Source organism: Phragmites australis, chromosome 4 (genome assembly GCF_958298935.1).
Source record: "Phragmites australis chromosome 4, lpPhrAust1.1, whole genome shotgun sequence".
Lineage (NCBI taxonomy): Eukaryota > Viridiplantae > Streptophyta > Magnoliopsida > Poales > Poaceae > Phragmites > Phragmites australis.
This window is the reverse complement of record NC_084924.1, coordinates 34012507-34032138: the sequence shown is the minus strand read 5'-3', so window position 1 is coordinate 34032138 and position 19632 is coordinate 34012507. Positions and strand designations below refer to the sequence as shown.

General features: G+C 47.1%; 1 protein-coding gene across 3 annotated transcripts; it reads right to left on the bottom strand.

Moving 5' to 3' along the window:
• Positions 1–1447: 1447 nt before the first annotated feature.
• LOC133916191 (phospholipid-transporting ATPase 1-like) lies at positions 1448–17689 on the bottom strand. 3 transcript variants are annotated; one of them, XM_062359750.1, is made up of 7 exons: positions 15748–17689; positions 13796–14102; positions 3177–3861; positions 2944–3067; positions 2587–2806; positions 2052–2510; positions 1448–1957 (listed from the first exon to the last, which is right to left on the bottom strand). In XM_062359750.1, exons 1-7 carry the CDS (start codon positions 17411–17413, stop codon positions 1747–1749), a joined length of 3672 nt encoding a protein of 1223 aa, XP_062215734.1. In that variant the 5' UTR covers positions 17414–17689; the 3' UTR covers positions 1448–1746. The 3 variants fall into 3 exon arrangements, with proteins under 3 accessions (XP_062215734.1, XP_062215735.1, XP_062215736.1); XM_062359751.1 differs by lacking the exons at positions 13796–14102; positions 15748–17689 and adding exons at positions 4359–4668; positions 4751–6505; XM_062359752.1 differs by lacking the exons at positions 13796–14102; positions 15748–17689 and adding exons at positions 4359–4665; positions 4751–6505.
• Between the last annotated feature and the right edge of the window lie 1943 nt (positions 17690–19632).

Here is a 19632-nt window from a genome sequence, read left to right as displayed (position 1 = left end):
AGGCGAACCAGGCCAAGACAGAGCGCATCAGTGGCCCAGGTGGGCTAGCGCGGCCCACGCGCGAGGAGACACGCGGTGGGGTTCAAAGTCAAACTCCAGGACCGTTCGACTCGGTGAAGACTAGAGATGCCAGCGGATTTAAAGGAACAGCGGTGCCTCTGGTTGCAGTTAGTTCTGGAGATAGAGCACCCGGACGGACAGAGACATGATATATAGAGAGAGAAATCTAGGGTTTTAGGAATCCATGGAGAATTCTTATAGGATGCTTGTGAGAGGCATCTTGCCAGCTCATTCATGAAATGAATGTAAGTTTTATAAGTTGATGAGTTGGTGATTAGTTCTTTCAATGTGTTCATCGTTCTTGTCTTTCTGGCTTTGATTTTTATTGGATGTGTTGGTTTGACGTAATTTGTTTTAGTTTGATCTATCCAAAATCATTCTAAGCATATACTCCCTCTGATTGCAAATGTAGGTTGTTTTAGCCTCCTCAACTATTCTCTAAATATAAGTCGTTCTCGAACTTCTATGCATTTTTTTCTCTTTTGTTCCCGTCTTGCCATTATTTAATAAATGCTATCACTCTCACAAATGAATGAGTTATCTTTTCCAATGCAGAATAAATGAAGGGCAACAAGGTCATTTGATCTACTTTCTTAATCCTTTTGCACAAGTCTAAAACGACCTATATTTGCAATCGGAGGGAGTAGAATGGTTCTAAAAAGTTTGATTGGCTGAATGTTCATAACTCTTGCATAATCGTGAAACTAGGATTTAATCAATTTTCATCACCATCTGTAACAGTTTGCTTGCAAGGGTCCTAACTCTTGATCTATGATTTCGATTGACCTGATTCTTATTGGTTTAGTTTTCTAAATTGTCTAGTTTCTATTGTTAGAATTTGAGAGCAATTGGACATAGGTTCTTTCTATACATCGTTTTTATGACGTGATAGCAGTATGTCTAGAACAAAATATGATAATAAATTGAATTTGATTTCCGTAACCATTCCCACTCTGATTACCTATTTAATAAGTAATCGATCCTACACATTTCAATTTCAAAAGAGTGACACGGAGAAGCTTGACTCCTTCCATCCGGTTGCTTAAACGAACTTTAGTACACCTAAGACTGCAAGGCAGAATACCTGTACTGTATGTGATAGATTAACGAGGCAATCAGCCTCATTATACATAACGATATTGTACCGGTCAGCTGAATCTTGTGACGGCAACAGGGGCATAAATTTCCCAGATTCCCCTGATCATTTGATTCAAAGTTTATCTGAAGTTCTGAACCAGCCATAACAATGTTTCTTTTTAAATAAAATGGTTTTGGATTGAACGAAATTATTGAACTCAAATAAAGTGCAAGCCCTGTCTGAAAGTTTGAAACCATCATAAGGCTGGAACAGAAATCTTTATGATATCTGAATTTGTACAGTTCACTCTGATGAATATCTACGGTTTACCATTATAAAGCATGTGGATCAGTTTCTGCATTTGTACAGTTAACTCCTGTATGATTTCCTTTCATATAAATCAACAAACTTTGGCTGGTAGATACACAGAATGGGTACAAGGGACCTATCCTTTGGATAGTTGGCAAGGGAGCAAAGCTGAAAGAAACCTTGCTCACTGCTCAAAAGAATTGCCTAATATACACACAACAAAAAGAACCAAAGAAGGTATAAATCTATCCTGTTCGAATGAACAAAAAGATCATTGTGTAACCCCTTAGCCCCTACCCCTAAGCTCTAGCTACTGTACTCATCTGAACCTCTGGATGAGTTGCATCATGCAAATCTTGCGACTTCTCCATTTCTCTCGCAATCTGAATATCATTGGGGGTGAAGTACTCTCTGAAGGCCTTTGCGACAAAATGAGGAATCATTGCGACTACGGTCACCGCAAGCAGCAGTGCCCAAAACAATCCAGTTCCCATCATCTTATAGATTGCCCTGTCATACAATTACAGAATCAGCAACCATGCATGTAGATCTTTATCTTTATCATATATGTAGGCAAGCAAAAATATTAAGAATGTCTGCGTACCAGAAACCAGGCATGATCGGTATGGAATCTATGATCATGACGCAAATCCATGTCGCAGCAATGCTACCCCATATTGCCGCATGTGTAATCCAGTTCCATCTGATGACATCCATTGCAAGGTGGATGTTGACAAGAATGACAACAGATAGCGTCCAGAGGTCTCCCAGGCTGGCACCGTCAATTACACTCTTTCTGTATGCAAGGTAAGGGATGAAGAAAATTGCAAGGCTCTGCCAGATGGAGTCCAGCATGATGAAGATGAATAGCCTTAGGTTATAATTCTCCTCGCGCTGCCCCGCACCATAGAGTTGGGGATATTTCAGCAATGTCCTCCGGCTGAGATCCTTGTCAAGAATGGCAACAACAATAGTAGGGACAGCAGTGTATATCACAGAGTATAGCACACTGCTCCACTCAGTTATTGCTGTTGTCAGGGTGAAACCAGTGTAAAGTACATACCTGCAATGGTTAACAAGTTTATATTTGTTCCTTAATACAGATTGAAACAAGTTAGTAATGATGGGGGTGAGCTTACCAGAAAAGCACAAAGACAAAAGTAGCATTTCTGTAGAAGTTATATAGGATCATGTAGCCCATCCTCTGGTAGTTCCAATGGCCATGAACCAACAACAGAGGAACCAAAAATCTGAATTGCCCCATGGCAAAATCTGAGGCCATAACAGCTTGCCTTCCCTCTTGCCCACTGATGCCAATGCCAACATCGGCCATTTGAATCATGGATACATCATTTGCACCTGAAAAAGGTACTTCTTTTCAGATTTTGACCAAAAAAAAAAGAGAGCAGTAATTCATAGCTCAAATTCTGAACTACTCATTTTTTTATAATGGAAACTTCTGAACTACTCGTAGATAAAAACAAAAGAAAACATACCATCTCCAATGGCTAGAGTCATGTCACTTGTTCGCTTCTTTATTAAATCGACAATACCAGCCTTCTGTAGGGGAGCTACCCGACAACATAGAACAACGTCACAAGCTTTCGCGACTTCAAAAAGCTGCAAAATCGAGAATTCATTAGTTGTTGATAACAGAATTTACTGAGATAACTTCGTTTAGAAAAAAAGAATTTACTGAGATAATACATATTCTAGTATGGTTGCATACCTTCTCTTCCCGATCTGTATCAAAAATGTAGACGAGGCTGTTACCATCAATGATCAAAGCAAGGGGCATTTTAGCTTGCGGGTCTGTCGAGAATGATCGCAGTTTGTTAACCATGGAGACTGCGTCATCTAGAATCTTTCTGCATGACTCTCTTGAGTGACTATTGATTACAATCTGTGTCATGTCCCTTGTCAAAAGCTTGCAGGAATAGCCAATGGAGATGGCAGTTTCTTGCTTGTCACCTGTCAGTACCCATACCTTGATCCCTGCTTGCCTCAGTTTCTCAATTGCTTCAGGTACTCCGTCCTGCAGTTTGTCCTCAATACCAGAGGCTCCCAACAGCCGCAAGTTCCTTTCAATGTTTGTAGCCACACCGCGGAGTAGGTTCCCTCTGCCTAGTAGCGAGGTGCTAGCCTTTTCATAAGCTATTTGCCACTCCTGAAACTCAGTTTGGCTGAGTTCTCGCATACCGATGACAAGCGTCCGCAGGCCTATTGATGAATATGAATGGAGATGCTTCTCGGTTGCTTGGACAACATCTGAATTCATCGATTTGTCAATGACTCCAAACATCGAACTATCTGCGCCTTTTACAAACAGCTTCACTGTCTTATCAGGGCAGCCAACTATAACAGACATCCTCTTGCGGTCGCTGTCAAACTCATGAAGCCCAAGGACATCATATCTGCAAATCAAGTCCAGTAAAAGGCAATTAATTAAGCCAATGTTCTAAGAAATAGGAAAGGCATGAGCCAAAAAAAAAAAAACTTGCGTAAAATAGAAAAAAAGACAGTAACAAGCACCAGCCTCTACATGTACAAAAACAATAGGCAAATCCATGCATTGCAAGATAAATGAGAACCAATCAATTGCATTCATCGAACTATGCTAATTCAGGTAAAGTAGTTCAGACAGTTTTTCAGCTGCTCCGGTACCAAAAACACCATCGATTGTCTGCACTAGAAGCCCAAAAAGGAGGATGCAAGCAACATGCACAAACAACCAAAGTTTCAACTACTATAAAAGATATAAACCAAGGGCAAGCTACCGCTACTACGAGAGTAAAGAAAACTGCACGTCTCGTTCTCCCTATTTCTAATGCTAATCTGTTAGTTGCCCTCCACCGAAAGCGCCAATCAGTGCCTTCATTTTTAATCGCAAGAAGAATGTCTCGATCAATACCTCTGCTTCTCACCAAGGACATCGATAACAATGTGCCCCGATGTTCTCTCGACAAGCACAAAGCCATAGGCCGCGGCGGCAGAGACCAATGCCTGCTCATCCGGTGACTCACCCTGGTAATCGATTACCTTCTTCTTAGGGTCCGGGCCATCGATGATCATCGGAACAATGGTGTTGCACGTTGCCAGGGCGAGAAAGAACTCTCTGGTGTGACTCCCTTGCTCCGTGTCACCCCCATCACTGATCAACTTGACCATCTCCCTATCGGTGTTCACCGATATCTTTGGCGCCCAAATCCGATCACCCTCTGCTATGAACCAAAATCTATCAATTGCCAACGCTGGCTCTCCTAATCAAAAGAATTGATGGGGATAAGAGAGAAACTATCCTACCAACGGGTTGCTGCCGTGTGATGTCGCTGTAATCCACACCGTCAATGCTCGCGCACCGGAACTCCATCTTGTTCTGCGTGAGCGTGCCGGTCTTATCGGAGAAGATGCACTTAACCTGGCCTAGGTCCTCGTTGATGTTGAGAGCCCGGCACTGGAACCTCGAGTTGGACGACTCGTCGTACAGCCTCGTGTCCCGGATCATGAAGTAGGCTTGTCCGAGCCTGACCAGCTCCATGGAGATGTAGAGCGAGATGGGTATCATGATTTGGAACACGATGACCGCCATAAGGAAGATAAACACGATCTGGGCCGCTATGCCGTAGTAATTGTAGTTGCCGTCCTTGTCTTCGCTCAGGTAGTCCCTCTTGTGGAAGAACGGCGCCAGCTCGAGCGCCTCCTCGTGGGTGCGCAGCCACACGCCCGAGAGCGCGGCCACGAGAGCGCAGAGCACGACGAGAATGGCGGAGAGGAAGAGCGTCTCGCGGTTCATGTGCGTCTCGAGGCGGCTGCGCTTCTTCGGCGCGCCCGCGTTGTTGAGCATGGCCTTGGTCTCGCGCCCCGCGTACACCACCACGCCGACGGCCCAGGCCGTGTTCTTGACCTCGCAGCCGCGCAGCACGATGTTGGACGGGCCGAGCGGTATCCGGCGGCTCTCCCCCTCGAGCTCGAGGTTGGCCTGGAATCCGTAGATGTTGCGGTTGGGGCGCTCGCAGCGGATGACGGCGCCGGTGAGCTGGTCGGGCGGCGTGGACAGGGTTTCTTGCTTGGCGTAGCGAGTCTTGAGGTTGGACTCGCCGTCAAGGTTGCGCGTCTGCACGTAGGCGACGCCGGTGGGTTCGCTGGTCGCGAGGAGGACCATGTCCGCCGGGAGCGACTCGTCGGAGACGACGCGCACGACGTCGCCCACGCTGACGTGCTTCCACTCGGCCGGGAGGAACTGGGCGCCCGCGCCCGGGGAGAGGACGGCGGCGAGGCGGCCGTTCTCGGCGCGGTCAGAGCGGTGGCGTCGCCAGTCCTCGTACGCGTCCTTGACGGCGGTGACGGTGAGGACGAAGGCGAGCGGCATGACGGATGCCCCCCGGCCGAAGACGGCGAGCTGGGGGAGCTGGTTGAGCACGGCGATGACAAGGAAGTAGACGTAGGCGAGGCGGTGGAACTGCTCGAAGAGGTTGCGCGGCAGGAAGGTGAGCGGCGAGTACTTGGCCGTGCGCACGGCGTTGCCCGCAAACTCGAGGCGCTCGTTGGTGCGCGTGGCGTTGCCGACGCGCACCACACGCGCATCAGCGTCGCCCAGTTCCTTCTGCGACGCCGACATATGCCGCGATGACCCGTGGTGGTCCTCGGACATGGCTGGCGTGCGAGTGAGGCGGTGACCGGCGGCCAACCCGCGGCGTCAGACAAGGAGCCTCGAATCCCCGCACGTGTCCCCGGCCATGGCGCTCCTGGTCCCGGCGCGCGCGTCAAGGTCGGATTTTGACCAGCGGATCGGGGGTGGCGCGGCGAGCTCGCTCAGCCCAGCTGGGTTGAAGAAACAGGGGAGGGGAGGGAAAGCCGCAGAACAGAGCAGGGCAGAGGACGAGTTGGGTTTTGGCAGGCAAGCAAGGAGGAGTGGGCGGTCGGCCGAGGCGGACGCCTTGGAGTAACCACGGTGACTGTTTCATTAAAGATTGGCTTCGCCGGAGGTGGCGGGGGATGTTATCTCAGGCGGAGAAGGAGGAAGCGAATGGGAGGGGGGGGGGGATAGAAGCAGACTCGTTGAAATGGTTTCATCATGGCGCTTAAAATCTAGCGGGGGGGGGGGGGGAGGGGGGGTGACGACAAAGGCACCGTTTGTACCAGAGAGAGAGAAGTAGACTTTCGTGTGTGTTTCTGCGTGTGGGCCTCTGTTCGTTTTTTTAGAAAAAAATTATCTCAACAAATTTGAAAAAAAATTTATCGACAAAATGTTTAGCTACCTCTGAGGATAAAAAAAATTAGGTAAAATTCAACTAGAAAAAAGTTAGCTAGAAAAATTATTAAAAAAATTCGGCTTATAAGTTTCGAGAGAAAGTTTAGAAGAAAAAAAATTAGCTCAAAAATTTAACAAAGAAGAAAGCTGATTTAATATATGGGGATACTAGCTAGTGGGTTCATGTAGACTGTCGCACTCGGACAGCTCAAATCCTAAGACTTAGAAGGGCGCCCTCAAATCAGACGCTGGGGAAATCAAGCTGTCACATATTAGGATCATTACATGTCGCTAGTCAGGAAAGGGCAAGCATTCCGTGTATGAGGGATGGGTTTCCTCGCGATTTTTCTTTTTTGGCGGTTCGGTACCGGCAGCCGGCCGCCGGCTTTTGCCGTGCTTTGTGGGCGGAGATCTTGAAGCTTCCAAACGGCAGATGGGATGGTTCCTTTTGGAGCGGGTGGGCCCAAAATAGCTTGACCAAAGTTTATCCTAGGCGTTGATCATACATCGGACGACTGCTTTCTAGTCTTATCTGGTTCAGAGGATTTGCATCCTATTTAGGAAACCTTGGCTGCAGCCTTTAGCTCCCATATTTCCATGATGACAGCCTTTCTTGATAGTATATTCTATTTCAGAGAGTTGAAAACTTTTTACTAAAGTGACTGCTGAATTTAAGGCGTTGCGCTCGTAGCCTTTGATTTTCCTAAACATAACCCAGGCATTTCTAGTCTGGCGGCAACTGACGACTTTAATTTGCTTGCTTGTAATTAACTGCCTTACTTGATATACTCCACTATTTACCAGCTAAGACCAACCCTAGTAGAGTCTTTAAAATCGATCGACATCCTTGTGCGTCACTGTAGAGCACAGATTTGAGGTTATCCCATCCGTGTGCGTCACTCCAGTCCCCGCTGCTATAGTGACATGGCAGGAGAGCTACTTACTGTAGAGTCCCGTTGCTATAGTAACACAACAGGAGAGCTACTTACTCTAAATTTGTGATACTTTCTCTCCTCTCTCGATATTATTCACTGATAATGACTATAGATTTAAAGAGGCAGAGAAGTAGAGTAATAGAACATACAAAATATAGTAGTTATTGAAGAAAAAAAAGAATACGGCAATAGTGTTACGGGATGTCGTACTAATGTTATAAGAGATAAATTTTTAAAATATCTGTTAGAGATAATCTAATAATTTATAAAATATACGAGTTAAATTAATTAACCAGTACCAATACCACTCCAAGCTGTACTTTTCTCAACCAAATTGTGGTTGGCAAGATTACGGCACTGAATAAATATTACTGGCAAAGTCTTGTAAATTGTTGGTACGAATAAGTTCGGGCAGACAATTTTTGCAAGAATTTTTTTGAACTATCGAATTTTGGCGTGCCATAAATTCCCAACGCAATAACCCGCAAAAAGAAACTGCTGATGGAAAGATTGCCACAGATTAGACAGCTCTTTCTCTTAATCCAGCTCTGTTCGAAGAACTAAAAGTCATCTGCCTATTTTACTTGCACGGCAATCACAGGGCCGGAGATACGAGTAGCACCTCCGACTAGCTGACTTTTGCTGTGCCCACACGCGCGTTCTACTTTTCCACCGTTCTGTGTCTCCAGCATTAGAGTTTATAAATAAAATAAAATAATTTAAATATATATATTTAGTTTAAAATAATAATAAAATATCTCAATCAAAATTCTCGATAGATCAACAGCTCCGGCTAAAAAAATTATAAAGATAAAAATAATCTATTTAATTTAAAAAAAAAAACCAAAGTTCTGCCAACACTAAATTCGAATCACGGCAACAGGTGGGCGTATATAATATCCAACACAGTATACTCTACAGTAGCAATGGAGAATCTTTTCAGGAAACTGCTCCAAATCCACGGAATTGAGCCACAAACGGACAAACCCTTCCGTTCAGTTCAGCAGCCACCGGTCAACTTCCGGACAAGCAGCTCGGGTAAGGAGCAGTTGACATCAAGCAGGCCTTCAACGACTGAAACGTTCCCATAAACTATACGGACATTTGCTGTAAACTTCGTGACGGGTCGTCGTCTCCTTCTAGAAATGGCTCACGCGTGACGATAGTGCTTGTGTCGCCGTTGGGCTGGAGCCCACGACGGATCCAGAATTATAGATAAAAGTGATCTAATTTAACATAATTTAATATAACAACCGTGTTTCAGAACTACAATAAAATTTATAAAATGATGTAAATCTTAAACTGATATATAGCCTACCGTGCCACCCTGCGCCATTGGCTGGAGCAGCATGTTCAGTCCCATTACCATGACCGAACCAGGATGCACTTAAAAATTTGCGAATTCTTTGGTTCTACGTGCATGTTCCTATTCGCGTCCAGCAGTATAAATTCCAATGGATGAGATGACGATGTCGTGAAATACTTTTGGGACGTTGGGGTGTACGTAACCATCAGAGCGTGGCGGCGGCTGCTGATGGGAGAAGAGAAACGTTTTTCTTGGCACTGTGATAAACACAACTTGGATTTGGTACGTGGTGACTGATATGACAGAGAAATATCTTTTCTGCCATCCTGATTAAATTTCTGTGAAACTTGGATATGGTCTCACGAAGTTTTCGTGAAACTTGGATGTGGTCATGATGACAGATACAGGTTACGGAATCAAAGTTCACAGTACTTGCCAGTGAATGGACGTGCACTGTGCGGAATTGAATTAATGAAAAGATGTCAAACTGGAGGCAATGTCCTAAATTTCAGAGCTAAATTTCAGAGCTTGATGGATGGATGGATGACCCTACTATGAAGTGACCACGCCATTTCGCACAGTTGATTTGAATAAAAAAATGCATTTCTGCAAGGAGTATTTTATTGTTAGATTTGATGGGCCATGCATGCATTAAGTACTTGTACGATCGAGCTACTGGTAGGTGTCTAGGAGAGGACAGAGTGACATTTCCTTTTATCGTCTGTTGTTTCACTCTCTTTCTGCAGAACCTGGTTGCTTTTGATCACTTGTGTAGCTCCTTTTTTTCAGGAAAAGGGCAGATAAACTGGCTCCCATGATAACTACAGGTTGGCCTTGAAGAATTTTCGATGTTAAAATATCGTAACTGAATGGCCCAGTCTTTCGTTAGAGAAATATTTTTTGGGTTTTTCGTTAGGCAAATTCTGCAATAGGACACTTCGACTACGTGGCTTTTGCGACAGGGCACTAACCTTTTTGCTTTTTGCTATTTGATACTACGAAACAGTGCATATTTGCTTCTGGACACCGACTCAATTAAAATATAGTTTTTTGCTGATTGGAAGAGAAAGATTGTTCAAAATACCCTCAATACCCTTTTGGGCCCATGCGTCTGCCCAATCTCTCTCTTTCTTTTCTTCCTTCTCTGCTGCACAGCAAACGGATGAAGGCTAGTAGCCACTTTGGACTTGGTCGCGGACACACACAAATTGAGATGCAAGCTGCCGGCCGGCCGGCCGGAGCCTATCGAGCGACCATGCGCTCCATCTTCCCTCCAACTTCTTCAGCAAATTGTCCCTGAGCTCCACTGGCAGCGAGATCCAACGGCTCCATTACCGCGCTGCTGGGCTCGCCGAGCCATGCCCACGCCGTCGGAGCTGCGTCCGAATAGCGACGGATCTTACAAGTACACGACATTTGAACCCGTTTCTCTCTCCTATTCACTGCGGTATTACTATTTTAATGGGCGCGGGTGTCTTCTACCAAATTTCCAGTCTCTCGAGAGTATCCGACAGTTTTGATAAATATTTTTATGTCTTGTGACAAAAGCCACAAAAGTCGGAGTGTCAGAAAAATTTGCCTCTTCGTTAAGTATGGATGGGATTTCTTGTCAAACAAGCTCATGCATGTTTGACGAGAAGAAAGTTGTGGAATATATCCCCATGTTAAGCTGTCCAAAATTGACCTTCAAAAAAAAAATGAATGAAGGACAACCTTATGACGAAGATATGATCAAGGAAGGATCTATTGGAATCATGTGGGGGCTGTAGAACTAATTCGATCAAGTCAAACCCGTTAAACTATTCTGGCTGCGCAGACCAGCTAACAACGAGCCAAGGTGCGGGAAACAATCAGGCCTACACGTGCTCACGGAAAACAGACTAGTAGTATGGCAAGCTTGCATGGCAGGCCTCACAATGATCAAACAGCTGCTTGGTCTTAAGATTTCTCCTGCGCATCCATGAAGGTCGGCACCGCGAAATAAAAGCGGGGCAACGCCGGGTAAACCATGGCATGGCATGGCAAAACGGCAAGACTCTCTACACGGCACACCAACACCACCGTGTCCACAGGTGGAGGGGGAAAAATCCACGCACGCCGGGCGCGACCATAGTCTCGATCCGGCACGCCGGGCGCGACCGTAGTCTCGAGAAAACCCGCCGGGCGTCGTCGGGTCCGGCCTCTTCGGGCGCGGCACGGGCCTGCAAACATGTATGGCTTGTGGAGCACGGGGGGATCCCGGGCGTCCCGCTACTGATTGCGCGCCCGCACGGGTCAAATCCGGGGATTTCTAATTCGCGCGCGCCAGCTACTCAAGTAATAATTTTTAAACAGCTCTTTCCGCATTTTTGTTTTTAAAAAAATCCTCTCACAAATTTTTTTTTAGACAAGTTTTTCGGACAACTTGTCCGAACAAATTATCCAGACAAGTTTTTCAGACAATAATGAGAAAAGTTTTAAGAAAACGTTTTAAGTAAAAGTTAACGAGAAAAATTAATTTAGAAAAGCTTTGAGAATATTTTTTGAAAAAAAAATATCAAAAAATGAAAAGTGGATCTATGAGGGAGACAGCGTGAGCAAGAGAACTGGTGCGCGTGGGAATAAGAATTTCTGGTCAATTCCTGGGCACCTTCCGAAAGCTGGCTGGCGTTACAGGGCCCGTCGCCGCGCGGGGTTTGACTTGTTGAAAATTCACGAATTTTTTAGATTTGAGGGATCAGTTGCACGATTGATGTATCAATATGGCATGATGATGGGTCACCGGTAAGGGCTAGGGTAGGGGACTTCAGCAGGAGTTTTCAGCTTCAGGGGAACAGAACTGCACCAAAAAAAATCGCTCCTCCTATACATAAAAAATCTCTCCTCCTATCAAAAAAATAAATCTCAACTCCTATAAAAATATCTATCTCCTTTTGACTTCCGTAGTCTGCAATGCGTGAGATAATCGTCGAGGCAACAGGGGGAAGGTAAGGGTCTAAGTTGGCACGGTGCACATGTGAACGCCACATGAACCCCGTGTGCTTTGGTGCACCGGCCCCGCGTGTAAGCCGGGGTAGAATCTTCACGATCTAGGGTCTTTTTGGTTGGTAGCTGAAGTGAGCCCAGCTAAAATTTAGTTATAATTAAAATTAGAATATGGTTAAATAAAAGTTTGTGAGTATGACATGTGTGATTCATATATTATTATTTTTTTCCTGGTAAAATATATTCGAGTGAGATCTTATTTTGTAGATTTAATTTTAAGAAATATAACAGTGTAAATGGATAGTAATTTGAATATACGGTTTAGGAGATATAGCAATTTAAAATTTGTTAATCTATAAATTTTGAAATCGTCCTGTCCTTTGGCCGGCCAACGCCCGCCGCGCTCACGCCCACGACCACCGTTTACTGTGCGCAGGCTAGCTAAACTTTTTTTTGTCCCGGCCAAAATTTGGCCTCCAACCAAATAGCAGCCAGAATCGATAGACAAAGCTAAATATTGGCTTGACATACTTTGGCCTGTATCCAATCACGTCCCTAATCCCCGATTCGACACGTACCAACACACACGTTGGTGGTTTGCATTTTAGATAGTGCTTGGTTTAAGAATGGTAATGCAAATGGTAACGATTCCGTACTCATTCGTTGTGTAATTTTTCTATGATTGGTGAAGGTGGTCTGCCAGGGGCGACCTGTCAAATCCAGCGCATCGTTCTCGCTCACCTAAACGCCTGCCGCTACGTGTGGTACATGCAAAGCGAAACTATGCATGCCTGCACCGTCGGAGGCTTCAGGCTTGTCAGCTGTAGGAGCGCCACCGATTCATCTCCCAGCAACAAATCGAGTACTCGGGAGTCGGGACCGGGTACCACTACTATGATCCGTGGACAGTGGACTTTGGATCATTTGCTACTCAGACACGGACCATCGGTCGCCGTCCTATAGGCAGCTTTCATCTGAACCAACCATCCTAAGTATGATGTGAGAATTCTCTCTTTTTTAGAAAAAAAACGTATGATCAGGGGAATTTCCGATCACTTTCATACTTGACGTTAGAGACATGCCGTGTTTCCCTCTAGTTTGAATATTGTGGTCTGTCTGCCTTGGGCAGTCGCTAGGATGAGGCGTAGCATCTGATTACTGATGGAAGCCGACGGTTTTGGATGTCCACGTAGCTAAGCCGTCGCCCAATCACGCTCTTAAAAAAAAGTATAGGGCCAATAGAAATTTTAACTCCATGATGGCGATCATTAGCCATCGCAAAACCAATTTGGCACTGGCAACTATATAATAACACTGATTTTGCGCGTCACATATAAGCAGGGAATAAGGGCCAATGATTTTGACTGATGAGTCTGCCAGTGTACTATATATGCTGGTATGCAGTTACACACCAGCAAGGAAAAGCCTAACAGCTGATTACTGATTAATCAGCATAGCAGCCCTGCGCCTCTGCGACATCAATTTGCTTTTCAGCAAAGTGGAGCAGTTGACATGCAGTCTGTTTTTGCTGATCAGATGAAGAGAGAAACGTATCAGGCTGGACGGGCCCAAGATTTGGTGACACTAGTGGAAGCTTTGTCCCGTTATGCTAGTTTTCGATCCCTTTGTCTCGTGCAATAACCTTTCTGACATCTGCCTATGTGTAGCGTAGCTATCAATCCCATCGCACCGCCCAATTATGTCGTCTTTGTTATAAAAAAACAACGGAAAATTAAAACAAAGAAAAAAAACAGCACATTCACGAACGGCAATGCAATCAAATCACCAACGGGAAGCAAGCAAAGCAAACAATTCACCAATAGCAATGCAACCAAGTGAAGCAAGAATTCGCATCCAGATGATGACGGGATAGTAGGGTGAAGGGTACGTACCTCTGCCTGGTGCCGAACACGTCGACGATGATGTGCCCGGAGGTGCGCTCCACGAGCGTGTACCCGTACGCCGCGGCGGCGTACACCAGCGCCTGCTCGTCGGGGGACTCGCCCTGGTACTCCAGCAGCCTCGCCGCAGGGTCGGGTGTGTCGACGACAATGGGCACGATGGTGTTGCACGTCGCCAGCGTGAGGAAGAAGTCGCGGGCGCGGACGGCCTTCTCCCCGGCGCCGTCCTTGAGCAGCGCCATCAGCTTTGGGTCCGTCTTCACGGCCGTCTTCGGCCTCAGGACAACGCCATCCTCCCCTGCATTGCATGCACCAGACAATTTTTGATTCAGAAACTAGAGCAAAGTCAAAATTTTGTTTTAACGAGTGAAAAGCAGAGTTGAATTAATGGCAGCATCGCTGGGACTTCGAAATGCTAATTTTGCTGGTTTTTTTTTTTGTTTCAAAACGTGATTTTCCATGTTGCGCCTAATGGCAGGGTCGTAGACACAGCAGTACTGCTTAGGCAGCCTGACCTGACGTACTCGTTTGGCCTGATAATTGTTCTGTCGATAGTGTTGGGCTCTGAGACCAGGACAAACGAATGATGACGAATCATTGTTACCGAGACAATGGAGTCCTAAAGATAAGTGTTGGATTAGTTGAGGATATCCGGTAATTGTTATCCGACAGAGATCTTGGCTAAGGCCATCAGTGGTCCTAGGAGCTTGGCGTTGTAATGAGCGATCAAGACAGTCAAATGGCAACAAAAGCTGCAGCAATCTCAGTTTCACATAGCACTCCCATTAGTCACGTCTGACTGCTGCAAGAGGCTTTTCAGTTTTCTCTGTGGGATTAAAGAGGGCGAAAAGTTCAATTCAAAAGCAGCGACTTCAACAGTTTCACAACCAGTTATGATCAACTGTACTGCACGATTAAGTTTCTGTTCTATACTACTACGGATGTTTGATTCAAGATGGCGCGGAAGAGAAAAAATATAGATCACAAATGTGGCCTATACATGCCATCATCGCACACCCTCTTCCCCACCAACTCTGGCAGTCTGGTCACCGCCGAGCACCCTTGGCAAGTTGGGGTTTAGGATAGGTTTCCGGATTGGGTTGTGGGATCGGGTTTAGAGGAATAGCTTGGGGGCATGTTTGACCCGTAGCGTCGGACGTGGGCGGAGTGGTGAGAGACAGGGATGTCACTGGTGGTGGTGGTAGAGGACTAGTGGTGGGCCGGTGTTGGCGACGAGAAAGATTTATCTACAATTTGGCATTATCGGGTTAGCGAGACGATGGCAGTTACAAATCTGATGGTGGGAGTTATCAGAGATGAAGGAGGAGACAAGAGCAGATCCAACACAAAATCTGATTAGGGCACTAATATATGGCTAATTTTTTTAACTGGGGAACTTGATCTGGGCCTAGGCCCTCGCTCAGTTGAATGTGGGTCTGCCCCTGGGAGGAGGACAGGGCGGGTCGCGGTCGTGGTGAAATGCTTGCCGAAGGAAGACGGAAGCACGTCGGTGGAACAAGGGCAGGGTGGCTGGCTTACCCAACGAAGAAGAGGCCCGTCGGAGATGGAGAAGAAAGGGGGAAAGGAAGAAGGACATGCGCAAGGCGTGCTAGCTTGGTTTTCCAGTCACACACGCGCTCTTTAGAACCCTCCGGCGTCAAATGGACACTTGCATTGCGTCTAACTATATCAAAGTGTCAGTGCTTGTGAGTATCTAGCAGCGGCATCAGTTTCTGGGTCAGCATCGATTGAAACCTCAAATTCCTGCAGAGTCCGTGCCCGTGCATTCGAAATAGGAATAGTGACAGTTTTAGCATGCAACAGACAAGTGTCATCTAAAAGAGTGTTTTTATCTGTTTGATATGCTAAAACTGCCGCTCTCGGCGACTAGTCAACTAAGCTTGATGAATATCTGTCCAACCCAATAACTGAAACTTGCTTACCGGTCACGGAATGCCCGTCGCCGCCGCCGCCGTCGGTGTCGCTGAAGTCGCCGCCGTGCACGCTGGCGCACCGGAACTCCATCTGATTCTCGGTGAGCGTGCCGGTCTTGTCGGAGAACACGTACTTGATCTGCCCGAGGTCCTCGTTGATGTTGAGCGCCCGGCACTGGAACTTGGCCTGCCTCTTGCCGTCGAACATGTGCTTGTCCTGCACCATGAAGTAGGCCTGCCCGACCCTGCTGAGCTCCATGGAGATGAACAGCGCGATGGGGATCATCACCTGGAACTGGATCACCGCCATCATGAACGTGAACACCACCTGCGGGCCCGCGCCGTACCACTTGTAGGTGCCGTCGGCGTTACTGGACGAGAAATCCTTCTTGCGGAAGTACGGGATCACGGCGAGCTCGTCGCTGTGGTCGCCAAGCCAGATGCCCGCCAGGAGCGTCACGATGGAGCAGAGGAGGACCAGGACGACGGTGAGGACGATGGTCTCGCGGTTCATGTGCGTCTCGAGCCGGCTGCGCTTGGATGGCGCGCCGGAGTTGTTGAGCATGACCTTGGTGTCCCGGCCGGTGTACACGGCCACGCCGATGGCCCAGGTCGTGTTCTTGATCTCGCATCCCCGGAGCACGATGTTGGAGGGGCCGAGAGAGACGGCGCCGCGGCCGTCGAGGTCCACGGTGGCGAGGAAGCCGTAGATGTTGCGGTTGGGCTTCTCGCACTTGATGATCCCCGCGAGCGCCTCGGGCGGCGTGGGCATGGTCTCCTGCTTGGCGTACCGCGTCTTGAGGTTGGACTCGCCGTCGAGGTTAATGGTCTGGACGTAGGCCACGCCGGTGGGGTCGCTCGTGGACAGCAGCACCATGTCGCACGGCAGCGTCTCGTTGGCGACCACGCGCACCACCTCGCCCACCTGTATCTCCTTCCACCGCTTCGGCCGGAACACGCCGCCCACCAGCACCGACGCGGTGCGGTTGTTCTCGGTCTTGTCCGACCGGTGGCGCCTCCAGTCCTCGTAAGCGTCCTTCACTGCCGTCACGCCGAGCACGAACGCCAGCGGCAGGATGGATGCGACCGGCGAGAACACGCCGAGCTGCGGCACCTGGTTCAGCGCTGCCAGGATGAGGAAGTAGACGTAAGCCACCCGGTGGAACTGCTCGTAGAGGTTGCGCGGGACGAAGGTGAGGATGGAGTACTTGGTGGTGTGGATCCCGTTGTCCGGGAACCTTGCCGGCGGCGCGTTCGTGTGGTCCGCGTCGTTAATGTACACGAACCGCGCGTCCTCGTCGCGGAGGTCCCGCTGCGAGCCGGCACGTTCGGACGCGGACCGCCTCGTGGACACCCGCGCGACGCCGGCGGGGGTTCCGGTCATGGAGCCGGCGAGCCGGAACTGGAAGTTCTCGAACGACGACGCGCTGGACTCGGCCTTGGAGCCCGACCTGATGTCCTCCGCGAAGGTGACCGACGGCGAGTTGGCCATGACGGACCTCAGCGACCGCGACCGCCTGGTTGAGCTCGCGGGCGAATGTCTTAGTATCGGCGACGGCACCGGGTCCGGCAGCCTGTCGGGCACATCCACACTTGCTCGTCCCGCCGCTTCCTCCGTCTGTTGCGGCGGCAGGGGCGGAGTAGACGGCGGCAGCAATGGCCGTTCTGGTCGCATGTTGCTGTGCTCGTAGCTTGAACTTGCTGCCAACTAAGCACACCGACTTGGAGCGCGCAGATAAGATTGGATTCAGCGAGGCGGGGAACAAGAAGGGATCGTCACTTATTTTGCCCGGACTGGAGTTTCCGAGAGGAGCGACCAAGTTTTTGGAAGGGCCGCTTGGTCGTTTGCAGGGGACGGACGGGGAGTTCGAAGGGAGAGAGGCCGAGCGTGATGACGCTGTGTTGCTTGCGGGAGAGGACAGGGGGGAGGAGAGCTCAGGTATGGTATGGCATGGGATACGTGGGAAAAAAAAAAAAGAGGTCGTCAGTGGATGGCTGGCGGGTGCACGAATTGGACCGGAATATGTCAGCGTTTGATTTTGCGCCGGCCCTGGCTGCGCGTGGACACGGTTCACGCCACTACAACACAGGGCAGGGGTACGTCCGTATTGGCCCTGGAGAAGAGCATCTCCGTCACTTTCTAGATAAGGAAGCTTTTGATTTTAATCACTTAAATGCCAATGCTTGTCTTATCGTAATTTTGATCAAGTTCGTTTGTGGCAAAATTTGTGGCAATGTTCTTCTTCTTTGACTTGCATTTGATTTTCGTGCCAGAACTTGCTCAATATTTTAGTAATCAATTTAGTGACCAAATTTTGATCATGCCATATTTGGGCTAAATTTGATGGGGGCAAGTTCGATCACCAGCGAAACACACCTAATACTGTTCATACTAGACATAGCTTTGTAGTGACAAACAAAATAATGGTGTACCTACTTCCTCTGATCCAAAATATAAGTCTTAGACTCATGCACAGGAATTAAGGTGGGTGGTATAATGACAATGTTACCCAACAATTATGGTCATTATTAAGTTAGATGGAATGTTTACTTTATTGAATAGGCACAATGAAATAGGGGCAAATTAGAAAAGTTGGGCACAAATGTGACTTGAAGTCATTGACAGACTTATATTTGGTGAAGACGAAAATATGTTACTCCCTCTGATCCAAAATATAAGTCTATTAGAATATCGACGTTGTATGTAATATAACATTTTAACCAATAATATCTATAAAAATATATTTTTCAATAGAACGAGTTATATATTATAAAAATATTTTTCATGATGAATCTAATAAGACTAACTTTATGCTGTCAATCTATATGATTTTTTAATTATTGATGATTAAAGCTAAAAAAGTTTGACTTCGAATAAATGTACATAAACTTATATTTAGGATCAAAGGTAGTAGATAGACTTATATTTAGGATCAGAGGAAGTACATCATATACAACAAGAAAAGCACTAGAAATTACCATGCTATGTTGCACGGTTTGTCCCACGTGTCCGACATTGTTTCTCTCTCTGAATTGATGGCAGCGAAAAAAATACAGATTGTATTGATTTTATAGAGTTTTATGAATATATCATAATATAAGTTAGCAGTTAAATTTCTGTTTCAGGGACCGTGTCAAAATCGAAAACAACATGAAGTGATGTAGCACTCTCATATGTTGTTACCTGCACTCAACCTTAGTATAGAGAAGATATATAGGGCGTGGTTCAGATAATTTGGAATTGAGCCAATCCGGTAAATGGTCGCGCCATCATTAAGGCGCACTTGGTCCACAAAGGCGCAGACCATTCCTACGACACGATTGGTTTCTAGAGGCGCAGGAAATGGGCCTGGTTGGAAGCTTCTGAATCATGCTGTAGGTCAGCAAAAACGCCGGTGGCCGTCCGACGACGTCTATAAATTCTCCTCCCGGCAGTCAACCAACATCAAGGTCACGATAATACGGCAGGACTTTCCGCGTATTTCGCTTCTAGAGAACGGGTCATTCTAGACGCCTACTGGTCTAGGAGACTAGGAGTATCCCTATTTCCTTCTCTTTTTCTTCAACAGCGAGAGCATCTCGAAATGTTTTTCCTTCATAGACCGGCTTAACGGCAGTGTTGAATGTAAGTCACGTGCGCCTCTAGGTCAGCTCAAATTTGGCATGATGACAGGGCTGAGATGTCTCAGGGATTGATTGTTTTCAGTTGCTTCTGGCTTCTGTTTCTGTCAAAAGTTTAGAAGTTAGAAGTTAGAGCAAACGAATTTGCTGAAAAGTGATTTTTAGAGAATACGGTTATTTGTTTCTGAGAAAATAAATTAGAAGTTGAAAAGCTAGTTGAGAGTAGCTTTTCTGAGAAGTTATGTGTTGAGAAGTTAAAAAATTATTATAGAA